This window comes from Pleurodeles waltl, chromosome 12 (genome assembly GCF_031143425.1).
Source record: "Pleurodeles waltl isolate 20211129_DDA chromosome 12, aPleWal1.hap1.20221129, whole genome shotgun sequence".
Taxonomy (NCBI): Eukaryota; Metazoa; Chordata; class Amphibia; order Caudata; family Salamandridae; genus Pleurodeles; species Pleurodeles waltl.
The window spans coordinates 55,031,351-55,044,856 of record NC_090451.1 but is presented as its reverse complement, the minus strand read 5'-3'; the positions used below and the strand labels follow the sequence as shown (position 1 = coordinate 55,044,856).

Sequence of the window (13,506 nt, the reverse complement as noted above, 5' to 3'; positions counted from 1 at the left end):
CATTAACGTAAAGTAATACAGCTTACAACATTTAAACAAACATAAAATATTTAGATAAGTTTGTGCTGCTGACGGAGGTAAACAGTAAAATAAGGTCGATGTACACTCATCCGCAGTAGCATCAAGGGCTACGTGTTGTCCGTTCACATTGTCCCAGAGGTTTGGGGTCTAGTGGGAGGATTTTAACTAAAGGATTAGACATAATTTATAATCTGACCCTATAAACAACGTAAATAAGAGGCCTTCAGGGCTGGTACACACAGGAAATAAGGGAATCCCATGCACAAAGGCAATACTCAGGACAAAATACCGATAATCCAGAACCGGAGTGGATAAGAGGGATCTTGGGACAAATGATGGGTGGTAAAAGTGTCTACACTAGGAAGTATTTATTGGCTCATATCTTGTGTCCCACTCCAGCTTTGCTGACCGCAAAACAAATCATTTAGGAAAGTTTTGACAAGACAGTAAAGTTCAAACCTGCAATGACCCTACAGGCTTTGGGGGCAGTAGATTTTGCATATAAAATGCATTTTTAAGTTTTTGGTTATATCAGTACAGCATCTCACAGCCAATACTAATCTTGTTGTACAGGGCTAATTAGGTTTTATTTATGATAGCCTCCTGCCGAGGGCTGTACAGGTTGTTACACGACCAAGCTAAAGAACCAAGCTGCAAGCAAGGGCCTATACCGACGGAGAGGGCCTTTAACAATTGGTAGAGGCTGGGGCACAATAGCTATATTAGAACATTCCTCCCACTGAAGGTAAAATGCTATGAATTAAAAAGGAAGAAACGGAAAGACAAACATTGGAATGTTTGAGCCGGATGCATATACCTGCCATTATTAGCCCCGAGTCACTTCGTTGTCTTAGATGGGGCTCTCAACATTCCAGTGTTTTAATATAGAGTATGTAAACAATTCATTGCTTCTAGGGCTAGGTTGTAATGAGGTTTTTAATTTGTTGAATATTGTGGCAATTGCGGAATATTGTAGTAACTGTCATTAGTTATAAAATAAACTTGAGCCTGCAAGGATGGAATAATACTGTTGAGCACAAGTTCCAAAAGCACAGAAGTGTATCAGAGCCCATAACGGAGAAGGTGAAGCCGAAGCAGAAATCAGATAAGATCTGCACAGGATTTGGAAGATTATTTTTTCCAACAAACCAGAATAAATGAGGAAGTAAAATAACACAATTTTGACTGGTAATTTGAAAATGTAAGATTTTAACTTTGGTGATGGTGGCTCTTTAAGATGTACTCATCGTTAAATACAATGCTGAGGGGGCACCAGAAAAGCTGAAGATTGCACTATACAAATACTATGTAACATAACATAACAGACAATGCAATTCCCATAGGATCCACTCCCAGTACATCAATCCAAAAAATGTACTGGACATTATCCAATAAAATCCCTAAAATCGTACATAATTAATTAAAACAAAATCTGGTGCCGAATTGACTATTCCCCTGGTGTGTTTACAAAGAAATTTGCTGAGTTAAAAAAAATTAAAAATTGAATTATGAAAAAAGTGTCTTACTCCTCAAAGAGCCGGTAGGCCTCCACACGCTCATTTTGCAAGGTGTAGAATCTCTGCACCAGGGCCTTGAACTCACCATCACTCTTAAGGGAAAAAATAATATATATTAGGGCAAACTCAGAGTGTTTAAGAGGCTAACAATTGAGACATTTGTGCCCAGACGTCTGGCCAAAGGTTTGAATCTGGCCTTAGCCTACTCTGGCATTCTTCGAAATTTAACGAAAGGGTATAAGGGCGCCATTTTTGAGCACCTCTGTTATATACGATGCTATCGAACTAAATTAGTACATTATGCGGGACCTCTGGCACATCAAAATTGGAATCCTGTCAGACAGTGCGCTTTTTGGTGAGAATCAAGAACATCACCCCAGCCTGCTGTAGGGCTCCCAATGAATGATACTATGAAGCATGCCTGTGAGCCTACTGTGCAATACAGCTCCAACACTAGTTGTATTTAGATGCATGTTCAAGACTAATGTTCCAAAAATGGGCAATTTCCCAAGCAAGCATAGATGTCTTAGTATGAAATTAATATAAAAGAAACGTCTATTTTGTTACTGCCCAAGTTTGGAAACATTGTGGCACCAGTTAACAGTTTCAGAACATTTAAAGGTATTTTTTGTACTACACTGGGAGCTGAAAAAAGAAATGTTGAAGAGATTTAAAAAAATGGTGAATTAGAGACTAACAAAAAAATGAACTTAATTTCTCACATGCCTACTTAGTAAATATTAAACAAGTGGAATTTGTGAGAATGCAATTGTACCAGGAGTTCTGACAGCAGTGGGAACATAAATTCAACCGATGCAGCCAACGCTGCTGGACAAGGGCACAATTAAACTCAGATTTTCAGGATAGCCAGTGGCAATGGAAATGATTCCCATATAGGTTTAATGTATGGAATATTTCCCATGTGAATAATCCTAAAAATATGGCATGCTTATGCCCATGTATATCAGTGTTGGCAACATGTGCACCGTTTACATTAAAAAAACATGGAAATACTTACCATTCCAATAGATGTCAATGAACAGAGTACAGAATCAAGAAACCACTAGAAGAAGAGAGACAGTAAAAGAGATTCTTAGAAATTTAACAATTACTGGTACACAAACCAGTAAATGTAATCCACCCCAATATTCTAACACACTGATGAGCCATTTTGAATTGAAAAAAGCACAGTGACTGGACCAATCAAGGGTAGGGGTCACCAGTCTCAAAATGTGAGCAGTGAGCCAGTCTAAACTGTGCCAGTTACATTTGCTGAGGTGAACGTGTTGTACGTAATCAGTTTTAGTTTGATTCCCAAAATCACAGAGCAAGCATTGCCGTCTTTATCCGAACCACATTTTCAAGTCGAAGAGGATCACAGTGTCTTCCCCAATGTTTTATGCGCATGGCACATCGGTCATATACAGATTATTGTTCCCAGAAGGCAAGTAGATCACAGTAAAAAGAAGGCTAGCAGATCACTGTAATGAGAATGTGGAGTGGAAAGACTGACAAAGGTTAGATCCCACAACATTAAAAGAAGCAACCTATACCAAACTTGAATGCTGAATGTTTACCACTCCTACTACTTTATGTTAATTGATGAAAAAAAAGCTGGTAGGCTGCGCAAGATCGCGGGCCATACCAGACCCAAACATTTACAAAGACTACAATATCCAGGTTATGGTATGGTAACGTATTGTTAAACATAATAAAATGATGGGACTCAATACTGTGTTCTGAGAGATCAACAGTTTAGCTGCATTCTTCTGCATGGCCCTTCCTCATACAAGGAATGATGTGAAAAATAAGTAATGACATTAGATCGTGCTAGAATAAGTGCTCCTTAGTAACATATCAGTGGTTCATGGAACATGTGCCACCACACAGCTCAGCGGGTTCAGGTAGTCCCTGGTACAAAGTATCATAACTGATTTGCTGCTGTTGATGTTCTGCATGTAATGATGGTGCTGACTGTGGAGCATTGAAATATCTGTGCAGTGTAGAATCAGGTGGTGACAGGAACGGATGAAGGAGAGCCTAAGGTGGGAAGCTGTTCATGTTTTTTCAGGTTTATGGGCTTACGAGTAGCTACAAGTACTCAATCAAGAAAATAACACATACACAATGGTTTTCTGCTCATTTAATATGTGCAGCTGGTGAGGTCACATGCAATGTGTGACAAGGATGAAGGTCTTGCAATCAATAAGTGAAGAAACTAAGACTTCAAGAACCTCAGATCCTGTAAATACCTAGAAGAGCAGCCCTTCTTACCAGGCACTGGAGCACGGGCGCACACAACCATTTTCCCAAGGGCCAAATAGTTTTGTCTATGGTGTGACTGAGGGCCGCATTGATGCAAGCAGGGTGGTGTTGGGACTGTAAGGTGGGTGTAGGGGAAGCGAAGCATGTACATCTAGTGGCTGAATTGCACAATGTGAAACCAGAAAACATGGGATCAATCCCGGCTTACCCACTTGACTTACTATGTGATCCTAGGCAATTGTTTTCTTTTACTTTCCCTCCTATTTTTTCATTAGCATATATAAGAGGACCTTGAAATATATGACTTCATGATGTGTGCTATCAAAATACTTATCCTGTGTATGATTTAATAAACTATGTTGTCAATGTATAATAGCAACCCAGGCCACTCAAGGAAAGCACATAACAAGTGATATCATGTTAAAAATGAAAATACTTATCAATGGACTGATATAATCTGATGTACTAAGGAGAAACAGTTCTGCATGTTAATGGAATACACTTTTTGAATTCTGAAGAAACTTTATCATGTTTTCATGTTTGTTGCAAGATGTCTTAAAAATAAAAGCGTTCCTAAAGTTAAGTGGTACAGGAAACATTTGTTACTTCCTTTCTTTAACTGCAGTTAACCTGAAAACAAATGTTTGCCTGTTTATTTAACATCTTTTTAATGGTGGGGCCGATTTGAGTAAAAACAAACCCAGTGCTGCTTTTGACCAGGGAGGTGCATCTAAAAGGCCACGAGGGCCCCGTGCAGCCGTGGACCGTACTTTGAGTATCATTGCGTTGGAAGAACCTTTATTCACTGCTCTCACTGTTGTATCTGAGGACGAGGCAGGCTATAGCTAGCATTAGATCGGTCCAAAGTTATTATGTCAGAGCCTGGATAGGTGGGAATGCAGGCCTTTGCAGGTAGTTGCATAAATGTGCCAAAGCTGCTATCCAGCTGCCATGATCGATTTTAAGCTGGTTGTGTGGTTCCAATGTGAAGAGGCAGTAGGCAGAGCCCTGACAGAACGCTGGAGGCCACATGACATCTATACATCTAAGCGCGGCATATTTTAGTTACAAGATTTACCCGGGGTGTGGAATTTAATAAAATATCTACTTGTCCATGGGACAGGTTGCTTCATAAGTCTACTTGTCCTATAAAAAGAAATCCACTTGTCCATTTGGTGCCACGTAGGGTGATGATAAATTATGGCAGACATCTCATTATACAAGAACTCTGATAAAAGCCTCTCTGATTATGCCAGGGCTCCTATCATAGTAGGGTTTCAATTCTAGAAATTCCTGCATTTTGTCACTTTTACACAGATCTACATACTGGGGCTGGAGGTAGCGTTAAGCAAATGTTCCAGGGTTGGAATGCGCTTTGGAGTGTGTTCAAACCCACTAACGTGCATGTTTTAGAGGTTTTTTTTTTTTACCAGCTGTTCTCTTATTTTTGCCACACTGAGAAAGGTTGGACATTTACTCCCAACAAGGACAAAAATAAAACTTCTTCTTCCACGGTTGGGAAAAAATGGTTGGAAGGAAAATGAATGCGCAAACACTCAACACATTTTGGCACACATATATTTGCTCGTGCTAAAAAGGCACTTCACAATTATTTTCTGGCAGTAGGATTTCCTGGCATACGTCTGTAAACTAGTGTGAGTTAATGAAAGCTGTAAATCTGCACTAATGTAAAGGCATGTACCATTGATGCACTTTTGTGACTTTATTGAGGAATTTGGCCCCTAATTAGGTCTTGAGTTAACAAAGTCCTTTTGTCTAGTGCCAGAGTACTTTGGCAATATGTTCTTTTGGAGACCAACAAATATCACTGCCTTTTGCCAATGTTTGCTATAGCTGTGAGGGCCTGACAGCCCCCACAACAATAAAGTTTTACAAATAACATGTCAAAACAAGACACACATTGAGAAAACCACAAGGCTGACCACCAGTGTCAGACCTGTTGGATTTGCAGCGACTGTTCATTTTCATGTTTCCCATAATGATTTTGAAACTGGTTGCAAGGATTTTCCATTACGAATATTTTTGGGGAATACTAGCATGCATCAACACATTTTAGTAGATGATGCTACAAAGAAATTGTATCTAAAATGTCACATTAGTTTAGCAAAATGTTTTTTCATAGTAGTATTTTTTGTGAACATTTTATTTGAAAGCAAAGACTTGTCAATCTTGCTTCCAAGCTTCTGCAAATTTCTGCATCTAATCAGACAGCATCCTGGGAACATTATACATAGCATCATACGGTTAAACTTTGCAAACCTATACACATTTTTATACTGGGACCACTGTCAGTAGTGCAGTCCAGGCTTATAACATCTCCTCAGAGTGCTTGCCCTAATAATAAAGACTTTGCATTATTGAACAATAAATACAAGTTCGAACAGCATTAACATGTGGACACAAATATTACCTTAACTGCAGACAATGCCCTTCCCTGATCCCTAATTTGACACTGTAAACTGGCAGGCAAAGGGTTTGTGCTGCAGGGGGTTGAGCCTACTCACCCCAAGGACAAAGTAAACATTAAAAGTTGTTGTCCTTGACCCCAAACTATATGTCCTGGGAGTCGGGCTGTAGGAATTCCACAGCCCTGCTTACCATGACTTGCTTATCCTAGCCCTTACATCACAAGAAGTGTTGTGTTTTTTTTCCTTTTATGCAATATGAAGCTGTCATGCTGTAGAATTGGTGCATGTGGGAGTGGTTCCTAAAATGTGATAAAGGGATTCCTGTAGTGGCAGTGGCTGATCGTGGAAGGGTTAGTTGATGGTACAGAAAAAAACCTGCTTTTATTTGAAGCTGCCTTGGTTTTATTGGAGGGCTGCACAAATCAACATGCTGGCAAAGATGGTTTGCTGGGTTCTATGCCAGGGTTCTACTTTAACTATGTCCGCGCATGTCCCTCCACTGTGTTTGTCTGTGGCTCTTTGCTGCTGATATCAGTGTTCATATATTCCCTGTGTTACTGAAAAAGTGGAAAAAAGGAGAAGGCCCACTTTTGCTAATGCATTAATTAGGAGGAAAATGTGCATAATCATACATGGTTAGAGACGAGTACAGGCCTAAAATGCTCATGATATCCAAATAGAGAGCCAAGGATAGAGAGGATGCTGGGGGTGCAAGGACAGGGGTGAACAGAACATTTATTCATAATGCAGCTGGAAGTAGAAGGCCACAACACGAAAGCTTGAGTCATAACTTCATAACATGTTCACAGGGAGGTCATACATTCTGATCCACGTTCACAAGGGAAAGTGTACATCATGGTGGTTTTGGAAAGGGAATACAATAAGCTTCGATGCTTGAAGGCCAGCAAATGTGCAAGGGAGGATAGACAGAAATGTTTCCAAGCATGGAGCTAGCTGAGGAAGGACAGAATGTGAGATCAAAAGCATTGTGATTATTAGAAAACGTATCCATGACAGATGTATAACCTTCGCTTTCCTTTAAACACGCATTTAGATGCTTTCCCAAGGAGAAATATTGCTTTGTGCTAAAATAAGTAGAGATAACAATGTAAGCGCTGAAATTAATATGCATGGCAAGTGATAAGACGCATACAAGGTATTCCAAGACTATAAAAGATGTTGTTTGTGATGACAAAGTTGAGTGCATTATCAGTCTCTGAGCTGAACTGCCCTCCCGGCCATAATTCATAAAAGCCCATATTATATTCCCAAACAGAGTTGTGTAGTTTTTTCATTTCCTGACTCCAGAACACCTGGAACCCTGAAGATCATAGGTTGTGGTTGTTTTCTTTGATGGCCTTGTGCACCTCACTTGGTGGCTGTGAATCCCACCTATTAAGGCTCCCTGCTGTGGTGTACTTACTTTGTCTGCATCACCTGATGCTTCTTAGCTGGGTGACTGGTCAGTTCCCCCTTTTTTGTGGAGAATAACCCGAGCATGGGCTTCTTCTTAGGCACCCTAATAGCCTACAGTTGGGGAAAAAAGTGGTTGGAGGGAAAATGAACTCGCAAACATTCAACAGATTTTCGCATGAGCAAATCTACACATCCATATTTGCTCGTGCTAAAATGCAGTTCACAAATATTTTCCAAGAGTAAGATTTCCTGGCCTATGTCTTTGCCTGCTAAGACTACTGTGTGTCCAAGCCTTCCCACTGCACTAGTTAGTGGCTGTGTGGTCCCTTTATGATGTTTGACTTACCCTTCACTGGCTTTCTGCAGGGCCTCATGTTGGTGCTGGGTGTCACTCTTCTTGATGATGCTTTGGCCTCTTCCAATGGATATGGATCCCCACTCCAGTTGTCTAATCTGTGTGCAACAATGTGCTCTCTTCACTGAAGGACAAGCAAATGTTGTGCTCAATACTAGGCTTGGGACTTGTGGCACGTGCACTGTGGCTCCCCGTTTTGTCACTGTATGGCTTCCTGCAACCTTCATCTCTCTAGCTCCCCTGGAGAGAGTAAAGCAACTCAGGGCAATCCGGGGCTGCTACAAACATTGTTCCCCTCAAGCATTGAATTTTAGGGAAGTATTGCTGCCTCCCTCTCCGACAAAAGGGAGACATGTAAACATGTGCCACTGGATTCACAATTTTCACTGTGTTGGACTGGTCTTTTACCTGATACCCCAAGACAAATTACGTTATACATTACCCAACTCCCAGGATGGGTCATGTGGTTAACTGAAAGCCCAGGATGATGGAAATGGTGCCTCCAGAGGCACAAATCCATACAATCACGAAACACACTGCCTGAGGTTTAGTGCATGTTGGACAAAGGGTTTGAGAGCTTCGTAATAGCTCCTTTAGAAAGTTACTTCTGTTAAGACTTTTATATATATATGTAATAAAGTACCCTATCGTACATTATAAAGATATTACAAGTCACTGAGTGGTCCCATGACCATATGTGAGAACGAGGCTGAAGGGGGAGTTCTTTTATAAGGTTATGGAACTACAAGGTGACTTGTAATATCCGTATCATGTATTACTTGAGCTCATTTATTCCTTATAATAATATATGGTCACAACAGGACCTTTCCCACTAACCACTTAAAACCTTTGAGCATAGCACTTTCATATGAAAGACACAGAGCATATTTGCAAACATGAAGAATAAAAATAGAATCTAGTGGAAATTAAACGCATCAAAAAGCTGTTAGATATTTGTGGAAATAAGCTATAATTAGTTAAAGCCTTTTTTTTTTTAAATAAAAAAAAGGCACAGTGGCTCAAAATGTGTATAAACATGCAGAAACATTCTAACTTTGCTATAATTACCTAAGTAGTGCACAAAATAAATATGGTGTCATAAATATTTTGCTTGTCACTGCACAGAGTAGAAGAAAGAAATGCAATGTTTTAAACAGCTGCCTTATTTATGCTGTGTGACCTGACCTCTCTTTCACCACAGCTGCTGGCTCTGGAAGCAGGCATTGTGACATCAGAACTCAACTGTAAAAAGTTATTACTGTAGAGTACTGATGTCATTTCTTTATAGTAGGCAACTGGGTGCGTCACAACTAGCTCATTTCAAAAAAATTAGAGACAGGTTTTTATACAGGTATTGCAGAATACCATATATTATAACTTTATTCCAATTCCAATCCCAATCGTAGCAGTCAACTCACTCCATGTCACCTTTAACCAGTCCCGAGTCTTCTGCTGACAGCACCAAGAATACTGAGCATGCATTTTCACCTACACATTCCAGCATGCTTTGTACCATTAGGTGAAAATTCACGACTGGACGAAGGTCACTATCATGGTATGAAACCAGGTGATAGCTATGCTCACTCACTCAGCAGGGTCACAAAACAGTTTCTGTGAGGGCTCTTGCACGTCTTGGACCCTAGACAGTGCATAAATGTAAATTCTTTATACCGCTGTATCAGGAAATGTGAGTTTCTTGAGGCCATTATTGGGCTTGACTCACCCTATTCTATGGATAGTTTTCCTCTGGGTTATGTTACAGAAGCTTTGTTTGAAAAAAAGAAAAAAATAATATGTATATATATATATATATATATATATACACTGTATATATAAAAAAAAAAAACTTAAAACCAAGCTTTAGTATTTTTCCACAGTACACTGTTTGAGATGTTATGCTGACTTCATTGAAATTCTTTTGTAAACTTTGTGTATTAACTGTTCATTGAAAGCTCACAGTAGAAATCTACCGTCTTATTCCACTCTGTTCAGTCTGTTCTTCCTTGTGATAATTATTTTAAGTTCTAATGATGGGCTTTAGCTTCTGGTAGGAAGTAATGTGAGCTAGAGTGTCATGTCCTGTTGCTGTTGTCTACAATCTTAATACTCTGCAGAAACTGCTGAGCAGAGAGGAGGGTCAACATGTGCCTGTATCGAAGAAGCCATTAGGAAACTTACAAATTGAAGATGAAGTGATATTCAATTGGTTGTTTACTGTCACACTGCAAAGTCTTGCCCAATAGGAGTCTAGCTAGTGATTTATGTGACTTTAATTTAGCAAAGTTTGAGATGATGTAGTTCAGTTGATGAGAAGTAGTGTTATGTGTATGATACTAACAGTTTGGATACCTTATGCCCAACATTTCTCAACTGTTGTCCTTTCCATGTTCCTGAGTCATCGCTGAAGACCTGATGTTCCTGTGCTCTGCTGACGAAGACCCAGCTAACTGCTGTTTCCTTTAACGATATAACCAATGTGCATTTGTTTTCCTTTTCAGGTTTCCTTTTAGAAATCAAACCGCTTATTTTTGTTAGCACCATAGTTAAATGTTTTCCAAATTATTTTTTTTATCTTATTTTAATGTTGGCATGTGACAAAGCCCAGCCCACACATGCTTTTCGATTTAGAAAATTTGATAGTAAGGATGTCTGACCCAATAATTAAAATGTTTGTTTATTAATCGATTATGACTGATTCAACTGCACAACTAATTAGATCTGTTGTTATTTCTCAAATAATTCTGTTGCTATACTGTATAATTCTTTTGGAAAGTTTGATGGTTATTGCACTTATGAGATTAAGCTTCTTCAGATGATTATATTAGTTTTAGGCTTGTGTAAAGGTTTGTATTTTTCACAGGTGATCAGCAACAAGTTATATTTATGAATTGTGATTTATCAGAGAACGATCTTCAATGCAATTATGTACATATAATTTCTTGAAAGATTATTTTGTTAAAAATGTAAATATTGTATTGAACTATGTCTAATATTGGTTTGCAACAAATATGTAACAGGTTTTTGATGTGTTTAATTTTGCACTAAAGGATTCTGTCATCCCTGCAGAAATGCATTCTCTAGTTTATATATAATCAGCGACTTGTGACGCACCGTGTCACCAATTATAAAGAAAAGACGGCAGAACTCGACTAATATAAGTTATTACAGTTGAGTTTTGACGTCACAATGCCCACTGCCAGCAGCAGAGGTAAACAGCAGGTCAGGTCATGAAGCATAATTGAAGAAGCTGTTCAACAACGAAAACTGAGCATTTGCCTTTCTTTCTTCCACTCTGTTTTAGTAGCTTACAGTGACAAGCAAAAAGAATATGCTTATTTTTGCCAATCCTTAAATACAGAAAAGCTAAAATCTTTCTACACATTCCTGCAGCTTTTTTTTTTTTAAACAGACTTGTATTGAACTATGTCTAATATCTAACAGTTTTTTGATTTGTTAAATTTTGCAATAAAGGTTTTATTTTTATTCTTAATGTTTGCAAACATGCTCGCTCTTTCAAATGAAAGAGCTACGCACCAAGGTTTTAAGTGGTTTATGGTAAAGGTGATGGTGTGACCTTGTATTTTATGGGATAAAGTACCATCTGGCGTACATTATAAGAATATGGCAAGTCACCTCAGAGTTCCATCACCTTATAAAGGAAGTGGGCCTTTGGCTTCATTCCTCTATATGGTTATGGAATTCCTCAGTCACCTGCAATAATATCCTTATAAAATACAGCAGGGGTACTTTATTCCTTAAATATTAGAGGTGTAAACTCTGTGCAAGATGCAAAAGTGAGGAGAGGTAACTAAAACTTTTATTTAAAAGTCACATTATGGAGCATGCATCAGAAAAGCAATGAATGTGCATATCTGCACCATTTGTTGTGTAAAAAGTGTCATCTTGGATTTTCTTTCATTCATTACTAATCACTTTGTTGCCAATTGTGCAATATTAACCGGGGGGATAGGTTGCTGCTCCACATATGTGAAGGATCTCTCTTTATCAATAGTTGTTTGTTAAAAAATGGAGGAAAGGCAAAATGGAGCCCTTAGCTTAACTTTTACAACAGAACACAGACAGATGCCAAGAGACATACATTTTTGTAAGAGTCAAACAATGAAATTGTAAGGAAAAAAATAGCATTAAATAAAACTGCAGGAAAAACTAACATGTACTGCCTCTAAAGGGACAACGCACCACCACTACAACGAATGAGTCTAAAACCATGGCACAGGCAATGTCCTGAATTAGCATTCTTACTGCTCACTTTGTGTGACATGAACCTAAACCTTTTCTCAAATGTGAGACCTGTGCCCTCATTAACTCAGGAGTCAATCGCCCGGCTTTACATGGCTGCCATTTGGAACCAGAGCTGTTTAAATGCATGGACAAAGTGGGCAATTGCCTAGGGCCACTACCTTCCATGGGAATACCTGGATTAACCACTGACCCAGGATTAGTGAGCGTCTCAACGTATAGGACTTCAACGCCTCATGAGGGGGTAGGAACAGCTATATAAATGCAATTACAATACAATAAAGTGATCAGGTCAGTCAGAGGTCTCCATCTCAAACGCTCTTCCACTCTTTGCCTCCCTGTACCTTTGAGGCTCTTATTATGAGTAATTCAGATTTTTGTGCAAGAATACAGGGAGCCAAAGTTTCCAAAGTCTGGCTAGTATTCACACACAAAATGTGGCTATTATAATGAGCACCTAATGGTGAATAACCAGTGGAATCAGTTTTACTGGGTATTTTTCCGTGGATAGTCCAGATTCCACGCCCATTAACAAGCCTTTGCCGCTACTATGTACACTTGCTAGGGCAGTTGGTAAATTACAGTGGGGAGAATTCTTTGTGGAGGAGGGCAGAGCAGGCTGTCTAGGGCCTTGGGAGACTGCAGTGGACCAGAGGAACATTAGCGGTAGCCGCTGTGCAGGAGGCGAATGGGCTTGGGCGGGGTTCTGTAGTTGCCTTCAGTTGCAATTGGTCTGGCTGAGGTGTTTCTGGGGCCAACATTTCCAGGCCCGTATTTGCAGACCAGGTAACTACGTTTCTGGAATTTCCAGGCTACATAGAATGGCCCAAAGCTGTATCCCCCTTAGGGATGCGGCTGTGGGCCACTTGTATTGGGAGTCCAACCCCTTCTCTGTATATATTCTCTAATCTACCTTTCTGTCTCCAAATCCTCTACCTCTTGTTCTTTCTTATCTCTCTCCCTAGCATGTTCACCATTCACCTCGATAGTTCTTTGTAGAACTCTAACTTATGTTCACCTGCTACTCTCTTTGGCTTTCTCTTGGCCTTTGATCTTTCTTTCTGCCTCAGTTGTAGCTACTTCATCTCTTTTTCGCTCCCTCTCTTTTTTCTGTATCTCATCATTTTCTGCCTCACCAGTTCTTAAATCCTTGCCATTCTCTCTACCCAGCTTTTCTATCCATCCCTCCTTCTATTTTGGTAACTTCGTTCACCCACTTCGTCTTACCTCTCCTTCCTTAGTT

At 39.6% G+C, this 13,506-nt stretch overlaps 1 protein-coding gene across 1 annotated transcript in view; it reads right to left on the bottom strand.

Moving 5' to 3' along the window:
- Positions 1 to 13,506, bottom strand: part of REX1BD (required for excision 1-B domain containing) — a 55,025-nt gene that overhangs the window by 39,619 nt on the left and 1,900 nt on the right. The window contains exons 2-3 of the mRNA XM_069216338.1: positions 2,557 to 2,601; positions 1,548 to 1,630 (exon numbers count right to left, since the gene is read on the bottom strand). Of these exons, the coding sequence (XP_069072439.1) occupies positions 1,548 to 1,630; positions 2,557 to 2,559 (86 nt within the window). The 5' untranslated portion in view covers positions 2,560 to 2,601. The remainder of the gene's footprint in view (positions 1 to 1,547; positions 1,631 to 2,556; positions 2,602 to 13,506) is intronic.